The 22396-nt window shown below is 39.6% G+C and overlaps 1 protein-coding gene across 1 annotated transcript in view; it reads right to left on the reverse strand.

Moving 5' to 3' along the window:
- nrf1 (nuclear respiratory factor 1) overlaps positions 1-22396 on the reverse strand; it is a 53244-nt gene that overhangs the window by 15596 nt on the left and 15252 nt on the right. The window contains exons 2-5 of the mRNA XM_077006600.1: positions 21995-22231; positions 4993-5107; positions 4764-4890; positions 4535-4678 (exon numbers count right to left, since the gene is read on the reverse strand). Of these exons, the coding sequence (XP_076862715.1) occupies positions 4535-4678; positions 4764-4890; positions 4993-5107; positions 21995-22208 (600 nt within the window). The 5' untranslated portion in view covers positions 22209-22231. The remainder of the gene's footprint in view (positions 1-4534; positions 4679-4763; positions 4891-4992; positions 5108-21994; positions 22232-22396) is intronic.

Genomic DNA, 22396 nt, shown 5'->3' on the forward strand with positions numbered 1-22396 from the left:
TTGGATGTGCACGGCCGTATTCACGCCTTATCTGTGATTCGTGGTTTTGATTAGCTTCGTGTTTGTGTGTGGTTAAAGTCCCTGTTCCATTTTCAGGTTCGTAGTGTTTTAGGTTTTCAGTTCATGTTTGGTCTCTGTGTTCTCTAACGTGGTATCGTGCCTGGCAATACATGTATGTTCTGTTAGTCTTCATGTTCATGTATGGCCGTTACTTGCTTCCCGTGTGTTTGTTCATGTCGGTGTATGTAACAATTAGTTGTACTCTTGTTTGGTCTAGTTTTGTGCCCTTGTCATTTCCGCTGCCTTTTAGTATATTAAGCGTTAGTTCTCTATTCATCATGCCACGTCATTCGCGGTCCACTCGCGTGTCGTCTGCAAATGTAAGATGTGAAATAAAATCGAATGAGATTGTACTCTCTACTTCGCATTTGTGTCCGCCCCTTGATTGCGCAACAGCCAAATCGTGAAAAAAAGCATTTGAATATCTCACGAAAAAAGTAAAATGAACTGAACTTTGAACTATTTCATAATTAAAATTGTGAACTTTGAACGTGAACTGTTCACTTTGAGCATGTATGAACTGAACTTGAACTAGTTCAGAAAAGCTGTGAACTGGCACAACACTGACTATTCAGTATGGAAGTAAGCGGTTTCGTACGCAACCCATAACACGTGTAACTAACGCGACATAGACTATATCGATATAACAATATTGTCTCATCTTATATCTCGTATGAAAATATATCGATATTTCTCAAAATCTCGACATATCGCCCAGGCCTATTTGCAAGTAAATTCTTTAAAAGTCAGACAAAATGATTTTCTCAATTTTTTTTCACATTTTGTCTCTCATAGTTGAGGTCTACCTATGATGTCAATTACCGGCCTCTCTCATCTTTTTAAGTGGGAGAACTTGCACAATTGGTGATTGACTAAATACTTATTTTCCCCATTGTATCTCCTCTGCAACATACAGATAATACAACCGTTTCCTTCAGAGTAAGCAAACCAGGTGCTTGTGCAGTCTCTCACCATCTCAAAGCTGGACTACTGAAACTACGTGTGATCAGACCTCTTCAACTGATTCAGAATGCTGCAACATGACTGGCCTTCAGTCTCTGCAAGTTCACACGTCACTTCACCGCTGCGCTCCCTTCACTGGCTTTCAGTAGCTGCACGCATCAGATATAAAACCTTGATGATTACCTAAAATGCCAAAAATGGACTAGCCCCTGCCTACTTGATGTCAATGGTCAAAGCCTTACTAATTTCAAGAGAAAATTGGTTTCTGTGTGGAGCATAACTTGGGATTTCACTTATATGTTTATGTAGATGACAGACATCTGGCACCTCTCTTAAAACACAAACTTACAAAGGTTTGGGCACTAAGCGATAGGCCCTCACAAGTGCTGTCCGAGTAGGAATTCAGTTTGGCAATGAGTAGGAATTGTTTGGCAATCGTCTGCAAAGCAACCAGTACTACAACATTTGGATCTGCTCTAGAGGAACAAAGTGTTCATGTTCAAAAAGTGATACAAGATCCACATTAAAAGACAGGTGTCCCTTGTAAAATGATAATTTAACTGATCATAGTTGGTGATGAGAAGTGGTAACAGCAAAGCTTACACTGAATGAGAAGTCTGAAAAACTTTGGAATACCAGGTTATATCCTTAGCAATTTATACAGGAGGGATCCTGTACAATACCATCAAGAGCATTCTCCTAAAAAGCATTTCAGTTTGGTTTGAGCACTGTTCTGCACAGTTCTAAAATGCTCTCTAGAGCAGGGGTTCTCAACTGGTCTCAGCCCGGGACCCACTTTTTCTCATTGTCATTAAGTCGCGACCCATTAAAGAAAAAAAAGTTGTAGGTTGCCATACACCATGCACTTTATGTAATACAACTTGTTTGGTGGTCTTATGAAGGACCTTTTAAAAGCTATTGAAATTATTTCAAAAAACAGTATGTAGTGCTCTGGGGCCTTCACGACTGCCCCATGCGTCCGTGTCAGGGGCGATTTTAGGATCTGGTCTTTAGGGGTGCCCAGCCCCCAGTGCTCACAGAGGAACAATACCAAAGTATTGCGCAGGTGCAGAGCAAGTTTTTTGCATAATATAATTTTTAAAAAATGTGTTGAGCCAGGGGGTGCCGAGCAACCTCACGGTGGTGCTCTAGCACCACTAAAAATACCCTAGCCTCGCCCCTGGTCCGTGTTAGGGTAATTTGTAGATGGTGCCTTAGACGCTGCAGTGGTGAAAGTTGCACATTTAAAATAACATGTTGTCTGCTATTTAAAATACGTCTATTCCTGACGTAAACAAAGTTGTAGATGTTTGTCTTAGTTGCCAGAAATAAGAATTTTCATATTCTGGCACTTTTGCTAATACTGTCAAAGTTATTGAAGAAAGAATTAAGAATATGTGAACGTGAAACAAATTTTACTAGTATGCATACGAGTGACTTTTGATCCCATTAAAATTACCTTAAAACTATGTACAGTTATAAAGAAGTGTGTCCTCTTTGGGTCCGACACAGAGATACGGTCTCTGGTCCGACAGAGATGGAGACTGAAAAATGCGATATTTTTCGCTTGGCCATTTTCAACACTTAGCGATTAGCGCTCCGCTGCTTTGCGAGTCACGCTGGTGATCAGATTCCCGCATTTGTTGATGGGGAGTGAAATAATTATATTACTCGCAAATTTAAATTTATGGTCACGATTGCGACGATTTTAGTCGCAATCTGGAGCCCTGGCAAGTCTGACTGGTGCCTCTCTGTCTTTTTTCAGGATAAAAGGTGAGTACAAAATTAGAAGAGTAGCATATTAATTTTTTTACAAACTGTCCGCGACCCACCCAGAACGTGTCCGCGACCCACTTTTGGGTCGCGACCCACCAGTTGAGAATCACTGCTCTAGAGGGTGGTGAAGACTGCCGGGACCACTAAAGGAGCAGCATGCTCATCCCTGGAGGATTTGGTACACAGGGTCATCAGCAGAGCACACACAACCATCGAGGACACAACTCCCAATACAGACCCTTCATACTCCTACTATCAGGGAGATACAGTACAGTACAGGAATGTGATATGAAGAACTAGTAGACTCAAGAATAGCTTTAATGCACAGGCAATTAGACTTGTGACCTGTCCAACTGTGTGAAGAACCCCCAAAACGCACAAACATGCACTCACTACTACACTTCAACAAGTGTAACTTTACATTTAAAAATACACTCTTCAATATTTTTTATTTTGCATTTAATACAGCTTATACGTTATATACATAATATACTATTTTCTAGTTGTGTTAGCTAGTGGAGAAAAACATCTACCACATATATCGACTGTGAGCTCAATAAAATGCCTAAGTACACTTTCAAGTTAATAAAGGATTCCAGAAGATTAGCAGTGTGAGAGGTTGCGTAAGTAAATCTCATGCCTATTGCGAAGTATTTTGTATCCTGTACTAGTCAAAAAAAATTCTAAAGCAAAAACTTTGATAGAATATAACTTACAATAGAAAGAAGGGTTTAACTGGGTTAACTGGTCTCCCTGATAACATCACAGACAAGATGAGGATTATATTGCATCACTGCAGCATCTGTTAGACCTGACATCACATGCTAAATCTGACACTAAAAAATAAACCACTTCCTGTCCTTCCCACTTAGTAATTAGAGCCACACATTCCAGATATATACATTTGTCAAATTGTTAGATTAACTGGTGAGATCAAAAAGGTAGTTTGTGGCAAGATGTTTTTTTTACAGAATGTTACAGCTACTACTGCTGGTCATCTGCTTTCTGATTCAGAGTCAATGAAATCTGAGGAAATAAATGAATCCCTAGAGTGGTCTTCCCCTGTGCCACTGCTCATGTCTGCTGTCTGTGCAGATGGCCCAATTACATGACCCAAACACTCCACTCAGCTGCCCCCTTTATCCCCATGCTCTTAATCCTCCTGGGAACCAATCAGAAGCCTTAGTGCTTGTCCCTGATGAGCTGGATAATTGCACATGCACACACGCATGCATGCACACAGGCAAAAAATATATAATGAATAAATAAAATGTCCTTATCATGCTGATCCTTGCGAGGTCTGATTTTCTACAAGGCCAAAAAAAAGGTGTACCAACCTTACCGATTCCCACCCACTTTTCTCACCAATAATGGATATCAGCTACTCAGACAATTAAAATAAATAAATAAAAACATAAACCATAAATGTCTACCTAATAACATTAATACTTTAATACTAGCTTTGATACTTTAATGATGCAGCCTATATACAATAATTAGCAAGTGTCAGAACTGGAAATCACATCATGCAAGTGAACTGAAATGTTCTGTTTTACTGCTGTGTATGGTAATTCCATTCGATTCCATTAATTTATTCCAATTCCATTAATTTATTACTTTTATCTGTCCCTACCTTCCATCAATAAATGATTGGCTCAGGAATAAGATCAGTTTCCATTTAATGAATGAGGAACAAATATCTGCCTTTTGGTGCCATCTACTGGCTGTAACCCACCTGTGTCATTTTGTCCACAGACACTGGAATGCCATCAATGGTAAGTGGAGGGAGCTCAGAGGTCAGGTCCCCACCACCAGGGGGAGCATGTTCAGCTAGGGCATTTTCCAAGTCCTCAAGAATCATACTCTTGTACTTCCGGACCTGAGACAGAAATAAGCTCTGGATAGTAAACTTGGGACTTGAAAATTTAAAATAATTGAATTAAGGAAAATGAAGACACACTTACCACATTCTCAAGTGGAGCAGCACCAAACACTTTAAACACAGCATTAGGCTTAGAGGGGGAGATGCAAAGAACAATTGCTTGCTGGCCAACTCTTGTTGTATATTCATCCAGTGTAGCTCTCAGCTTCCTAGAGACAATACCTTTCTTTAAGATTTAGTAAATAACATGGAATTTGAGGATCAGATCATAAGGTCAATCATGCAACAACGTGTAAATATATTATACTTACCTGAGCAGGCGAGTCTGTTGTCTTTTACGTATTGATGGATTTGACTCAAAGATATGTGGTCTTTTGCGTTTTTTTCCTGTTGCCACAGCGGCAGCTGCTGCCATGCCAACTGGGCCTGTGGGTTCATTGAAGGGTAATAACAAAAGCTATTTAGAAGTTTCACCCAAATAGTAATTATTTTTGATATCTCAATTATTACAAAAGTTTCATTGTTTTTATATATATATATTAGTGCTGTCAATTCCAGGTGCCGCGATTAAAAGTCCTCACCAGGATTTTGCTCAGGCTTCCTGTGTTGTGTTAATACCACAAATTTTACCTGGATTGCTAATTAGAAAATCTAGCAAGCTTGAGCAAAATCCTGGTGAGGACTTTTAATCGCGGCACCTGGAATTGACAGCACTAATATATATGTATATATACACACACACACACACACACACACACACACACACACACACACACAGTGGGGAAAATAAGTATTTAGTCAGTCACCAATTGTGCAAATTCTCCCACTTAAAAAGATGAGAGAGGCCTGTAATTGACATCATAGGTAGACCTCAACTATGAGAGACAAAATGTGAAAAAAAATTGAGAAAATCATTTTGTCTGACTTTTAAAGAATTTATTTGCAAATAATGGTGGAAAATAAGTATTTGGTCACCTACAAACAAGCAAGATTTCTGGCTGTCACAGACCTGTAACTTCTTTTTTTAAGAGGCTCCTCTTTCCCCCCACTCATTACCTGTATTAATGGCACCTGTTTGAAGTCGTTAACAGTATAAAAGACACCTACCCACAACCTCAGTCACACTCCAAAATCCACTATGGTGAAGACGAAAGAGCTGTCGGAGGACACCAGAAACCGAATTGTAGACCTGCACCAGGTTGGGAAGACTGAATCTGCAATAGGCAAGCAGCTTGGTGTGAAGAAATCTACTGTGGGAACAATAATCAGAAAATGGAAGACCTACAAGACCACTCACTACTAATCTCCCTCGATCTGGGGCTCCACGCAAGATCTCAGCCCGTGGGGTCAAAATGATCACAAGAACTGTGAGGAAAAATCCCAGAACAACAAGGGGGGATCTAGTGAATGACCTGCAGAAAGCTGGGACCAACGTTACAAAGGCTACCATCAGCAACACACTACGACGCCAGGGACTCAGATCTTGCAGTGCCAGACGTGTCCCCCTGCTTAAGCCAGTCCATATCTAGGCACGTCTGAAGTTTGCTAGAGAGCATTTGGATGTTCCAGAAGAGTAGTGGGAGAATGTCATATGGTTAGATGAAACCAAAGTAGAACTATTTGGTAAAAACACAACTCGTCGTGTTTGGAGGACAGTGAATGCTGAGTTGCATCCAAAGAACACCATACCAACTGTGAAGCATGGGGGTGGCAACATCATACTTTGGGGCTGTTTCTCTGCAAAGGGACCAGGACGACTGATCCGTGTACATGAAAGAATGAATGGGGCCATGTATTGTGAGATTTTGGGTGCAAACCTCCTTCCATCAGCAAGGGCAATGAAGATGAAACGTGGCTGGGTCTTTCAGCATGACAATGATCCCAAGCACACTGCCAGGGCAACAAAGGAGTGGCTTCGTAAGAAACATTTCAAAGTCCTGGAGTGGCCTAGCCAGTCTCCCGATCTCAACCCCATCGAAAACCTTTGGAGGGAGTTAAAAGTCCGTGTTGCCCGCCGACAGCCCCAAAACATCACTGCTCTAGAGGAGATCTGCATGGAGGAATGGTCCAACATACCAGCAACAGTGTGTGCCAACCTTGTGAAGACTTACAGAAAACGTTTGACCTCTGTCATTGCCAACAGAGGATATACAACAAAGTATTGAGATGAACTTTTGTTATTGACCAAATACTTATTTTCCACCATTATTTGCAAATAAATTCTTTAAAAGTGAGACAAAATGATTTTCTCAAATTTTTTTTTCACATTTTGTCTCTCATAGTTGAGGTCTACCTATAATGTCAATTACCGGCCTCTCTCATCTTTTTAAGTGGGAGAACTTGCACAATTGGTGACTGACTAAATACTTATTTTCCCCACTGTATATATGTCACTGTATAACACACATAAATACATATATAAAATTATACAGTCCCTGACATAAGTTCTGTCGCTTTTCCATGTTGTGGAAACAAAAGCTTATAACCTGACTTTAAATTCATGGATTGGTTTTAGAAATGACTCCTATGAAAGCTGAAACCCTCCCAAATGAGAATTAATTTACGAAAATAAATTTGCTTCACTGCAGAAATATTTATCATTTAATGAACACAGAAAGGTCAGATTTTGGAAAGACAAAAGTTGTCGCCTTGTCATATAATGCACCCAAAAAATGAGAGGTCACAGAGGGTACCTGCTATCTAGTGGCTTTTTTTTTGGTAGCAGCAATGTGCACTATTATACAGCTTTCAACCACCTCTGCCCTATTTATACCTGCAGGTCTTGTCGTCCAGTGCTGTGCATTCCTCTCGTCTAATCTCACCGAGCCAGCAGCTGCACCAGATTCTGCTCGCCTTTGAACAACTTGGACTTTGAGAATTGTTACTGTTTAGTACGTGCTAACATCTTTAGCTTATCTTGCAGTGCCTTCTGCGCTTTTTATTTAAAAGAGCTGTCGGCATCTTTCTGTTACTATGGACAATAAAGACTTTGTAGTGCATATTCATTTTAGTTTGCTTGTCACACTTTTCCTCTAGCCTACATGTTTGATAAAGCGAACCCATTTTTGTTTGGTTGATAAAGCCTTGGATCTTCAGATTAGGTAGATACGAGAATTACATGATGGATCAACATCCATTTCCGGACACACTGTATAAAAGAGTTAAACTACAAAATAAATGCAGTCATTCTGGTATGCCCAAAATGCCTCAACTTTTAAAATGAATTCTTACTGTTATCGCTCATTATGCAATAAACATCCTATTAGTTTTAAGGATTGTGGTTCATGGCTGGTATTTCTAATAGGAGTATTGTACTATAATTAGGTGTAAAATTTGCTTCAAAATGGACTTAGGGTTGCCAAATCTGGCAAATATACCTGAAATACTGGCACACTGAACTATACAGAATTCCAAGAAGTTGGCAATTGCTCCCATTTTCAATGTTACTGAAAGATGTAACCATTATATCACAAAGCCTGCAAATTAACCATACATGTTTAGTATAACCACATTCCCACACATCAATATCATACAAACATGTTTAGAATCAGCAGAACTTTCAAAAATCGAGAGGTACATGACGTGCATGGGTGGAGCCACCACGACTGCATAATTTTTAGCATGTGCACGCTCACGCTAGTTGCAATGCGTGAAGTATAAACATAGCTTATCTATCATTCTTTCTTTTGGTTCAAGCCCTGTGAAATGAAGCACTCTGTAAATACAGCAAACATGTCGCTGTGTGGAAGTATTAAAGTATCGGAGAATGACGCAGATATTGTTCTGCTGAACTGTCAAGAGGAGTACTGGAAGGGAGAGAATTATGAATATATACACTACCAGTCAAACATTTGGACACGCCTGACTAAATGTATGGTTTTGAATAGTGCTGGGCGGTATACCGGTTCACACCGAAAACCGGTGTTAATTTTTGTTATCATATGAATTTTTCATATACCAGCCACACTGGTTTAAATAGTCTTCACGTGTCCGGAACGCAGCACGGTCGTTAATCGTTTCTCAAGGGACGCTTTTTATTGCTGCACCACTAAGTACACATTTTAGCTTGCCAAAAATGAGGGACATTTTGAACCACAAATTTTACCAATCATTGAAGTAAAAGATGATGCCATCAAATACCGTGAAACCGATATAATTTCGAAAAATACAGTGATATAGAATTTTGGTCATACCATCCAGCACTACTTTTGAATACTTTAAAAAAGCCACTATTAATCTAATAGATTTTGCTTACATTTGTTTTTAAGACAAATATAATTGAAGAAAGGTGTAATATACAGGGTTCCCAAACCTTGGTTAACATCAAATTCAAGTACCTTTCAATGACTTTCCAGGACCAACTTCCTCAAATTCAAGGACTGCACCTGGCACCATTTACCTACTGTTACCCCTGAATATGTTGTCAAAAAACGATGTTAATTCAATGCAAATTCAAAAGACCGAATGCCATTTCAAGCCATGCATCCTGAAATGTTCTGTGCATGACATTAAACTGATTAAAGGAAAACTTAATTCACACTCAACATGACTGGCAATTTAGCAGTGGACCTGTGAGAAGGTGACATTCACGTAAAGTGGCTACACATACGTTAACTACATACAGGAAACACTAGCTTTCGGTGCTGAACAAACAAACAAATTTCTCTACAGGAGAATGACCAAACTTTTGCAAAGTAAAAGTCAGCATAGAATAGCCCGGTAGAATCAATATAATTTTAAATGAACTTGTGCTGGCAAAATAATGACTCGTTGACAGTAGACAAATAATAATAATAATTAAGGGTGGGCATAGATTAATTTTTTAAATCTAGATTAATCTCACTGAAATCTTGAAATTAATCTAGATAATCTATATTAAAATGGCTCATATGCATGCTACCCAAGTAATGACTAAAAGTCAGTTTTTGAGATAGGGTTTCTTAATAGAAAGGGTGCATTAGACCAGGGGCCCCATCTCCTGTTTCCAAAATGCATCAATGACTGCTTGAGGAAGCTGTTCTACTTTGATACTTGAAGAAAAAAAACATGCTCAATAAAATGTAGGCTACTCGTGTTCAACGGTTTATTCGGTTAAACATGAATTTGTAAGCCTACATACTGTACATTAAAAGGGGTTGATAACATGTTTATTCAGCTAAACATAATATTTGAAATGTAAGCCTACATTTAGTACATTTAACCTCACGGACGTAATTTGGGGGGATCTTTTTCAAAAGCCGTTTTTGGTCCTCTGCAGTTTTAACGGTTAAAAAGGAATATTTAAATAGCGAATCTAGCGCTAGGACCATGCAGAAAACGACCGCTCCGAGCTCCGCTCAGGTAACACTTTACGTTCCTAAAAATGAATTTTCCATGAACCTGGCGACTTCATGGCTGCATCCATGTAAACACACGTACGATTTGTAAATCACAGGTTTGAAAACTCGTTCTCGCCCCTACTGTGCAATTTGGTTAAGAATACAGCTGAGCTAAGTTGAAAATCATAGTTTGCTTACCCATTTTGACCCAGTTCCCAACCGAACTTTAAGAATAGATTAACGGCGATAATTGTTATATCGCCCGATAAGAATATCAAATTAACGAACGCCGTTAACGGCCCACCACTAACAATAATACACATATGCATATACACACATACAGTACATACATAAAACAGAGGAGTAAAGCCGTATAATGAGATTAGAACTATAGATTTCTAGAGAAATCTGGTGTGAGATGATTCTAGCATTTTCCAAGTTTTGTAATCTACTTAATGAAGAGTAATATGAATTTAATTCATTCATAAAGAGAAAAGAAGGCTTTTAACCACACCACTTACAGTAGTGAATGTGGTATTTTGCTAAAAGTACGACTACATTTATGGCATCAGAGAAATCCGAACTTAAGTTTTCCGCATAAAGTAAAATGGTATCAAAAGAAAGAATGTTAAAGTTTGAGATTAATCGAGTTTCTAGTGTCCATGCAAAAACTTTGTGAATGTTGACATGAAAAAACAAATGCTCCTGGAATTCTTCTTCTGACTTACAAAAGGTACATGAATCCACATAATGTTTAAATCTTCTTTCAAGAAACATGGCTACAGGATATATCTTATTTATTATTTTGAAATGAGTCTCTTTTACTTTAGAAGATATGGGCCATTTGACAAGCCATTGTGGTTTTATAATTTGTATTAGGATGTTTCTTGAAAATCTCTATTACATCTTTTGTCTCTTACCATGAGTGATAATCTTGTTATTACACTTGAAGTCAACTAAGTTAGTCATTCACTTTTAACATGGGCATCGAAACAGTCAACTCTGAATATAAAATTACATTTTTGATTAATTGAATTAATACTAAAGGAATCACTTTGCCGACTTTCTTAAAATATTTACAACAACTATCATATCAGATCATATTTTTCAACAAAGGATGAGAAAATTAAAACATTATGACAATCTTATTCATAGCAATCTTTAGTAAATATTGACTTCCTGCCAACTGTGCCCTATTATTCCTTGACTGCAGTCTTAATTCATGTGAAATTTCAAACTCCCCAAAATATTCAAAGACCTTCAAGGACGGCTGTCTTTTATGCCCGTTTTCAAAAACTTTCCAGGGCCTTGAACTTGTTTTTTCAGATTCACAAACTTTCAAGGATTTCAAGGACCCGTGGGAACCCTGAATATATTAATTAATTCTCCACACACACAATTTTAAATGCATTCTTTTATTTCAGAACTTTAGTTCCTCACTCTACAAGTCCCCTGCATATTTGAGAATGTATTCAGGATGGATGGAAAACCATAACAGGTGGCTGCTTGATGAAGGTGGTTAAGAAAACACCAAGAGCATGCAAAGCAGTCACCACAATATAGGATAGTTACTTCAAATAATCCAATGTTTGTTTATTATAGCATAATAACGTGTTTTCTTTTATTGGTTTGGCATATTCCATGAATTCGTGGAATATGCCAAATGTTTGGTATTCGGTGTCAGTCCAAAAAATTCATTTTGGTGTTTTCCTACTTTATTCAAAAAAGTGGGGAAAATGGGTTAATCCATTAACCACAAAACAAACTGAGTTTGAGTATACCCTTTGGGTTTGTTGTACTTCTTTCGGTCTCAAGGTAGTTGCTTTCTGTTCGTTCGGTTTTTGTAAAAGCTATTATATGACCGTGTGCTTTGTAGGTTGTTCTTTCCTTGTGGTTCAGTTGATGTTAAAGTGTTTCCGTGTGTGCGTTTTCAGTACGATTAGTCTAGTTTGTTTATATGTGGATACTTTTGTGCTTGGACGTTTGTAGTGTACGTTAGCTTGTTGTAGTCAATCGTATAGTATTTTGTAATACCTTATGTTTTTTCCTTTAGCTTACGTGTTTGTTAGTTATTCAATGTCTACTGCTTTCTACTGCATGGTTATGCCTTGTTTGCATTAAGCATGCCTCGTTGTCCATGTACCCTTCATGTGTCCATAGATAATGTAATGAATAAATCCCTCCTACTTTCACAAGTGTGTCCGCCCCATACTCTATCTAACCCCGAAAATCACAGCCATCTTATCATTGCGTTGCTTTTTACATTCTCTTTCAGTCTGTCATGCAAACTTAACATCCCTGCCCTCCTAGTTTTGTTTCTGCTGTTCCTACTGCTGTTTACTTTAATTATTAGTTTGCTATATATTCATTGTGTGCTCTACTCTTTGTTGGAGATCTGGCAAGTGTAATTCCATGTTTAATTACTACTATTGTTCTTCCATTAAATCTTTCTAGTGTATGTTGTACCTATGTGATGGTGTGAGGTGTCCCAAACACAGATACAAGAATATTCTTATTATTGAATCTTATACAAGGGGAACTACTTATCCCACCAGGGATGGATCCACCTGCGGGGGGATGAGGGTCCCATGACAAGTTTTTATTATGTATAAACATTTTTTTATTATGCATGAAAACATTTTTGTATAAAAAAATTTATTCGTTTTTTATTATGTATAAAGTTTTGGGAGAGTAGCAGGTAACACCATGTGTGTATATGTATTTGTGAAATGTATGTTTGTATGTTTTTAGTTTTAGACGACGTAAACTCTAGAGGGGGAGGATGGTTTAGCCGGGGGTGGAGCTATGATTATAAATACCTAGCCAGGTATACAGAGGAAAAATCCTCTTCTTTCATAACATGATGAATGCTGTGACGTATCACCTGTGCCTGCTAAAGATGACTACAGTTAGCTGCCGGTAACTGTTTGTGTTAGTAGAAAGAGAAATTATTAGAGTAAACTTTATTCCGAAAATGCGCTTTGGTGAAACATACACGACCCTTCATTGTGATGTGTAAACTCTCTGGTTTGTCAAGTTTGTCAGGTGGTCAGAAGATTAATAAAACTTTCACAGTAAAATATTGGAGTACCATTTTACTATCATCCACCCCTGCAGTCTTGTTACATGGCCATGCGTAATTCCCGGTGTATTGCTCTTGAGTTATACTAAACAGTCACAACCTAACTGTTGTCTGTTATCCTACCCTCATGTCTACAGCTTTCTTCCATGTTTGCTGTATGGTCATATTGTTTATTCTCAGTATCATGCCTTGTCATTCTCGAGCCCTACGTGTAAAACTCTCTGTAAAACCTTAAGAATACATATAAGAATAAAGGTGGAAGAATTGGTATGCATATACCATAACATATATATACCATACTATACTATGAAGTGGAGATATCTGTCTCAGAGTGTAAGAAAAAAAAACTAATTTTGAGATAATGGCCTTTAAACACATATATTATAAACCGTATACATTTGTATTGGAAACCACTATTTACATAGTATCTAATATCATTAGCAATAATTATATGGAACACCCCTAATAGAAAAATAGAACGATAGCAATGTAGAACAATGTAATAACATGTAATAACTAAAATCTTTGCAGGTTTGGCCTTCATCTGAAATTAAATGCATGCACACACACACATGCATCATTATGCCCCTGTTGCTTTGATGTGTGTGTAGGACTAACTATTTTATAGATTAGCCTGTTTTTTTATTTGTCCAAAAGCAATCTCATTATAGCATAGCCAGCACACCCTATTCGCTCACTATGCACGCTGCAAAGGAACCCGCAAATTAAGGAAGGACCCACCGTTTCCCCCTCCAAATGTATCATAGTGAAACTAAAGCAAAACTAAAAGCGAGACTTTGCGATGTTGCACACACAAACATGTATGCCCCAAAGATCCCAAAAAAGCTAAACCGGGAAGTGTCAGGGCATGCCATGTGATGCATCTGAACGAATCTCACTCATGCTTAAATTGTGTTTTCTTTCACAATTTGTTGATGATACAAAGGAAATGGCAATGTTAGGATATACTAGCATTGTGTAGGAGAGAGGGTTATGATACGCGAAATGACATTATAGTCAACAGTACCGGTAGCATTAGCAAGCCAACATTTCACGAATATAAGAGAAAACATCAAACACAAAGTATAGACAAATAAAGACCTCAATGTGTATTTTGGACAATCATTTTCTTTCCAACAGTATAAAAGAAGACAATGTATGGAACCCCAAATCTAAAAACTGATCATAAAGAAATGATTTGCTTTTGTCTAGCCTTAAACAAAAAAAAAACGTAATTTTCATTATTCATTATGACAAATACAATAAGGCTGTTTACTGTAAGGCAGTGGACTTCACAAAGAATTCCACCGTTTGGCGATGAACAAAATGTAACGTATTGACCAGGCAGAGAGGGATCCAAATGCGGAAGAATACCGTTTTTATTTAAATGAGATACTGGTACAGAAAAATTAAAAAATAAGTTAAAAAAATAATAATAATAAAAACCTCAACCATGGAAAAAAAAACGCACGGGAGACAAACGTGCAAAAGGCCAAAGAAAATAACGCGGAAAACTCATAAAACGCATCAAAAGAAAGGGAAAAAACCAAAACCAAACAAACCAACAAAGGACGCCAGGGGAAGTCGCTGGCTGCAGGCAAATGCCGCAAAACAAAAAAACCCTGCCCAAAATAAAACCAGAAACGGATAGGAATAATAACAGTGGGAGGAAAACTTGAGATTGGCTAGGAAGCAGCGCAGGAGGTAAGTACACGAATAGCAAAGAGAAAAATCAGAAGCAGAGTGGTGGCGAAACACCAAACACAACTGGAGACACAGAAAGTCTGGCATGAAAATGGGTCAGGGGTCAAAAAGGTGAGAAGACTGGGGGGTGGGGGTTGACGGGTACGGTAAAAGGTGACTGGGGAGGGGGGGTGCGCTAGTGTACGGCAACAGGTGATGCCACGGGGGTACGGCAACAGGTAATGCCAAATATAGTAAAATCCATAGCAGTAAAAATACAAAAATTAAAGCAATACTGAAAAGTGGCCATTGGAATGCAGAGTGCGGATTAGTTTACTTCTCACTTTAGACCCACGGGGATGCTAGCGAACATTCCAGGAGGAGCAAGTAACTAGTAGCTACTATAATTGTGAAGGTAGCAAAACAGTAACAGAAGCTACAGCAGCGACTAAAAATAATAGTAACAGCTTAGTAGCTTTCACACGGCAAGCCTTTCGTGACACGCTCTTCCCTGTCGTCTTCTCTCACGATAATGTCACGCTGAAAAATATTGACCTGCAAGCTGTAGCGAACGGCATTAACTTTGTTTTACCGCAAAATATGAAAACGATTGAAACCATTAATCACCCAATTAAATCCACTGGGAAATGTACGATCTGGTAAATGTAGTGGTAAATGTACGCTCTTCTGCCTTGTCCCTGGCATACATAGCACTAGGTCCTGCTTCACAACATGAATGAAGAACGTTCGTATGATTGGACAATTTGGCCTCTACGATGGTTCTGGGCAGAAATTGCTGGCCACTGTGTCATTGAAATTGCCAATTTCGGAAGTGCTGTTTGCTTATTAAGTAAATTATATATATAAAATATAGCCGCAAGCAGCAATTACGGGGTCCAAGCTGAGGTTTGGCAAGATTTGGGCACCCATTGGCACAACATGTAAAGCTATATGAAATGTATATGAAAGTATATGAAGTATATATTCTAGTATAGCGCCACTTAGTGGTGAAATTCCCATCACACTTTGATATGTATTAGAGGTTGTGTAGATGAACATGATATGTGAGTTTCATGTTAATTGGCATATGATAAGCTTGTGAAAGGTGTACTGAAAGCTGATTGGTCGATGGCGGCGGCCATCTTGGATATATGATTGACCTGTGCCATAGGTACATATAGATGATGCATACCAAGTTTGGAGTTATTTGGGCAATCGGTGTGGGTAGGAGAGTTTTTTTGGCCGTTATAGCGCCACCTAGGTGTGCATGTGTGCCAAAATTTATGGGCAGGTCTAGACCCCCAATAGGTGCAAGTGTGTGAAATTTGGTGTGAATAGGCCCTTTTCACACTTCCGCATTTTTTCTTCCGGAAGCTCTCGTTGCAGGGTAAAGTTACTTCCGTTACACATTAAACAATGGCAGAGTCCAATAACAAGAGCTTTTGCAGTGCACCAGGGTGCTCGATCTCGAAGCAAAAACAGTCGTATCTCAGTTTCTATGGTTTTCCGGCTGACGACGAGCAGAAAAGAAAATGGGTTTGTGCAATTAGGAGGGATGAAGGGGAAAACTTTGTGATACGGAGCATCTTTGTGTGTAGCCAGCATTTCATTGCTGCAGACTACATAGCAGGAAGCTCGCGGCTAAAAGTTGGTGCTGTTCCCTGTTACTGTTCCCACTACTGTTACTGTTCCCAGCCGGTTTCAGTGGAACAGTTGCTGTCCGCGTTTGAAAGATCAAGCTCTCGGCTGGGAGTACACGTACGTCCGCTAGCATCTAGCTGTTACCCGCTAGCATCTAGCCCCGGTTCGCTAGCTTCTAGCCCCGGTTCGCTAGCATCTAGCTCCGGTTCGCTAGCATCTAGCTCCGGTTCGCTAGCATCTAGCTCCGGTTCGCTAGCTTCTAGCCCCGGTTCGCTAGCTTCTAGCCCCGGTTCGCTAGCTTCTAGCCCCGGTTCGATAGCTTCTAGCCGTGATCCGATAGCTTCTAGCCCCGGTTCGCAAGCATCTAGCCGTGATCCGATAGCTTCTAGCCCCGATCCGATAGCTTCTAGCCCCGATCCGATAGCTTCTAGCTAGAAAAGAGCAAGCTCTCGGCTGGCAGTACACCACGAACATCTACTAGTCGAGAGTTTGCTCTTTCAAATGCGGACAGCAACTGTTCCACTGAAACGGCTCTGAAACTAGCTATGATCCGCTAGCATCCAGCTCTGACCATCACTTTGCTGTCGACTATATTGGACACTGAATAAACAATAACACGTAATAACTTGGTGTGTGTCATGAACTTTATTGATACTGATGTAAACCAAACAATCAATAGCTGACGTCCCTTGGCTTGCTAAAGCTGGGCATACACTGTACGATATTTTAAATCATGTACTCAGCTCCAGCTCAAACTACGACTAAATCGCAGGGAGAGTCGGCTCGTGGAGCTGCTTCAACAGTGCGATACTCTCACGAGGAGCGATTTGAATTTCAAACATGTTTGATATTCTTGCGACGCTGCGATTTCTGATCGGGAGTTGGTCTGAGGTGTGAATCGCTCCTCGTTTACCTGTGTAAACTACACGATGCACGACACGCGATTGAGCCGAAACTCAGCCCGATCACAAAAATAGTCGCACGAGTGAAAAATCGGCTGAAAATAGGCCAAAAATCGCACAGTGTACACCCAGCTTAACCTAGCTAGATATTGTTAACTAAAGCTGTCAGTATCATTTGTAATATTATAATATATATCATAATAATATAGACTGTTTTACCACTCCGTAGGATGACTAATGGAACTAGCTATACCTTAAATAATAGTTAGTTACCTAGCTAGTGCTAGCTGGTGTTAGCTTACCCTGGTATAAGTGAATAAATTATTCTACAAACAATTTGTAGCCTCTATTTAACTTGGAACCGTTTGTTGTTGAATGTTCTCCAACGATACTGGAAACGTATTTAAAATTCAGTCTCGGCAGCGACGACAGGGATGAAGTAAACACACGCTCCATGCTGAGGTGAATTGACAACAACTATCTTCTGCGAGTACCGGAACTTGTTTTACCCGGCGGTGACGTATTTCCGTTTTGTTGTGAAAAGGGCCTATACGTGAAAGCATGCCTGAGATACAGCAGAATATGTGGATTTTGGCGAAGGATTTTTTTGACCTTTGACTTGTGAGGCATGTGGCCACGCCCATGGGCAGAAATGTGCACTTTGGCTCCATAACAATTAATCGGGCTGGCGTGTTGCACCTGAGTAGCGGAGAGGAGTACTACAAGTTGGCCAAAGGAGAAGTCTGTAGGTCTTATGGTTTAGGCTACACAACGTGTTTTAGCAGACTGAAAGCTGATTGGTCGATAGCGGCGGCCATATTGGACATATGATGGTGCAGGTAAAGTACCTGTGCCATAGGTGCATATAGATGATGCGTACCAAGTTTGGAGTTATTTGGCCAATCGGTGTGGGCAGGAGAGTTTTTTGACCGTTATAGCGCCACCTAGGTGTGCATGTCTGCCAAAATGCATGTGCAGGTCTAGACACCCAATAGGTACATGTATGTGAAATTTGGTGTGAATACGTGAAAGCATGCCTGAGATATCGCAGAATATGTGGATTTTTGGCGAAGGAATTTTCGACGCTTGACTTGTGATGCATGTGGCCACGCCCATGTGCAGAAATATGCACTTTGGCTCCATAACAATTAAAGTTCAGACTGTCCTGAGTGCCTGGATACCACATATGTGCATGTATGTGAAAAATCCAGGGACTAGTTCGCACTCAAAAATGTGTGTATATTTGCATATTATGCAAATTAGCTCGAAATCTAAGGGGCGGAGCATATGGCCACAATTTTCTTTTTTGTAGAATGGAACATGGCCGATCAGATGCAATTGGAATTTTTTGTTTACGACATACGGTGTAGGCGTGAAAATTTTTTGCGCGTTTGTGTGCGCTATAGCGCCACCTATAGGCGTATCTGGCTGGCGTTGGGTGCCTGAGTAGCGGAGGTGTCCTTGACCAGTTGGCCAAAGGAGAAGTCTGTACGACTTACGGTTTAGGCTGCACGATGCGTTTTAGGGCAGAAAAAGAAGAATAAATATAGCCGCAAGCGGCAATTACGGGGTCCAAGCTGAGGTTTGGCAAGATTTTGCACCCACTGGCACATTATGTAAAGCTTTATGAAATGTACATGAAAGTATATGAAGCACGTTCGTGATTGAAGTACCTGCTCAAAAAACAGAATCTAAATGGCAGCTTTTTAAACTTATGGTGGAATACTGACCAACGTGGGATTCGAACCCCCGTTGTCCACGTGCATTGTGGCTGGGAGCACATTGCTCTACCCATTGAGCTAATGGGTCTGACTGGATTACAGGCTCAACTCTAACTCTTTTGAGGAAAAGAATGACCTTTGATCTGCATGCATGTTCAGCATAGAAAATGAAAATATTCACAGTACAACCATTTGTGGATGGATTTGGCACAAACTTGGCAGATATCACCTCAGTGGTCTTCTGAATGTGTCTGTCCATTTTCATAACAATCAGACATTATATAGGGGAGTTTTTGAAATATGCAGTTCATATGTCATGACGGTACCATTGTGATGCATATGAAAAATATTAAATTGCAAGAATCTTAGAATTTGTTCCACCAGTTTTGTATTTCACATGCTGCTGGATATTATAATATGTGATTTGAGGTGATGGAGTGAAAATCCTAGGACTAGTATGAAAAGTGTAAATTATATGTATTGGATTATACACAAAAATCTGTACTTTTTTGCAAAGCACTTGCAATTACAAAGTTGTTAGTGATTTTGCATAGAATCATATGAGATCATGATTGTCCTTCTACATGAAAGCATGTAGGAGTAATTCAGGAATTTCTAGTATAGCGCCACCTAGTGGTGCAATTCCCGTCATACTTTGATATGTATTAGAGGGTGTGTAGATGAACATAATATGTGAGTTTCATGTTAATTGGCATATGATAAGCTTGTGAAAGGTGTACTGAAAGCTGATTGGTCGATAGCGGCGGCCATCTTGGATATATGATGGACCTGTGTCATAGGTGCATATAGATGATGCGTACCAAGTTTGGAGTTATTTGGCCAATCGGTGTGGGCAGGAGAGTTTTTTGGCCGTTATAGCGCCACCTAGGTGTGCATGTCTGCCAAAATGTATGTGCCGGTCTAGACACCCAATAGGTACATGTGTGTGAAATTTGGAGTGAATACATGAAAGTATGCCTGAGATACAGCAGAATATGTGGATTTTTGGCGAAGGAATTTTCTACGCTTGACTTCTGATGCATGTGGCCACGCCCATGTGCAGAAATGTGCACTTTGGCTCCATAACAATTAAAGTTCAGACTCTTCTGAACGCATGGATACCACATATGTGCATGTATGTGAAAAATCCAGGGACTAGTACGCGCTCAAAAATGTGTGTATATTTGCATATTATGCAAATTAGCTCGAAATCTAAGGGGCGGAGCATATGGCCACAATTTTCTTTTTTGTAGAATGGAACATGGCCGATCAGATGCAATTGGAATTTTTTGTTTACGACATACGGTGTAGGCGTGAAAATTTTTTGCGCGTTTGTGTGCGCTATAGCGCCACCTATAGGCGTATCTGGCTGGCGTTGGGTGCCTGAGTAGCGGAGGTGTCCTTGACCAGTTGGCCAAAGGAGAAGTCTGTACGACTTACGGTTTAGGCTGCACAATGCGTTTTAGGGCAGAAAAAGAAGAATAATAATAATCGGAACAAATACAATAGGGTTCCAGCACCGCTGGTGCTTGGACCCCTAAATATCACCCCCCCCCCCAAAAAAAAGTCCTCGGATCTACACGATTCATGTAGATCACCCTTTTCAACTTTAAAACAGCGAAAGGTGAGATTTTCATGCCTGGAAAATGGCTGGCATGAGCGGCATGGAAAACAAACGATTCAGCAGTGACCTGTGTAGGAAAAAAGAAACTTAAGGTGAAGCGAAACTTAATGTTTTCCTGAAAGACTGTGGAAGAGCAGAAGTAAAGAGGTCACAGTGGCCTTGAGAAGAACAGGATGAGCTCACTTAGTGCAAGATGGAAGGTAAGCAGTTTTTAAATAAGCAGGCAGGCAATTACAGAGGAGCAGGTGGGTTTCGATGGAGAGCAGCAATGGTGGGGGAAGTTACCGAAACCTAGAGAGAAAGAGTATGAAAGGGAGGACATGGCCCAGGATGGGGGGACTTTTTGTTCGGACGCTGCTGAGATCCACTTGGGTTAGGTGGAATTCTAGGCAACTAGCACCAGTGCACTGGAGAGTTTGTACCACGTATACTTTGGCTATTTTGTACTTGCTTTTATTCTATATAAATTTATCTGAAAATAACTTGGTGTTAAGACTTTGCTTGGGTCACTCAGTCAAAACCAATTGGTTCACAGGCATGTCCCATTTCATTATTTTCTCTGCTTTTATAAAAAGTTTTTGCTTTTGAAAAGAGCAGTTTTTCCCCCCAATGGCTCTACACCAATCTCATATTTTAAAATCTGTTTTGCTTTTTTATTTTTTCCTTTTATGCCCTATGTTGTCCTAACCCATGGTTTAATAGGGCAGTCTGACTGGAATCTATGCAAACAACTTTCAAATTTTTTCATAGACTATACTTTGAGACCTGCATATGTAATATAATTCTACTCTCATAGAAGGTTTAACTATTCACTAAAGTTCCACGCATAGTACAGGAATTCAAACTCAGGGTGCAATAATTTTATGTTGGCCATTATTAATTTTACATGCTTATTCATTTACATGCTTATTTTTGTGTGCATGCATACAAATGCTCGTTTTACTCACTGTTGGTTAGTTGTAATGGCTTTCAGTTTTTGTCTTTTACCTTTAAACTCATTTACTAATTTTCAAATTACAAAATGCCTTTGGGAAACAGTTACAGAACTCATTGTTTTCTCATAGTGCATTTGTTTGCTCCTTATTTGCAAAGACTTTTTGACAGAAAGAGTTTATGTAATCTCTGATCAAACGTTATGTGCATTTTCTCCATATTTAGATTTGTGTTCCCCATATTTATTGTTAAAGATTTAGCCATATAAATGCATTGAATATTACTTCATAATAAGTACATTATTTGACAAAGAACAACAACTACAGGGCATTCGTCTGGCTAAAAAGACATCTGACAAAGGTGCAACAGAAAGTAAAGTAGCAAAGTGTGCATTTATAAATTACCATACCTGCAGCAGCCAGATGTGCTGTAACCTCATCTGTTCCTGCTGAGTTTAGAATGTCAGAGTCATCATAGGTGTCATCATCAGGTGAGGAAGGTGAGTCCTCATCAGCACTAAGCATACTGTGCTCTGTGTATGTAGCCACATGAACCTGTTGAGATACAGCATGGGCCTCGATGGTGGTCATGTGCTCCGTTTGATGTACTGTGTGGTCTTCCATCACTTGATACAGCTTTCCTTTAACTGTCATACAAACACAGAAGACAAATCCTAGCTCAGTACTTAAAAATGTGGCTTGGCATTCTCTTAGATGTTTACACATCCACATTACCTCTTAACATGCTTTTGGGGGAGATTTTATTGGGAATGGACTACAGTTGTAATAACATACCATTTAGTTTTGCACCA

Source organism: Brachyhypopomus gauderio, chromosome 5 (assembly GCF_052324685.1).
Source record: "Brachyhypopomus gauderio isolate BG-103 chromosome 5, BGAUD_0.2, whole genome shotgun sequence".
NCBI lineage: Eukaryota > Metazoa > Chordata > Actinopteri > Gymnotiformes > Hypopomidae > Brachyhypopomus > Brachyhypopomus gauderio.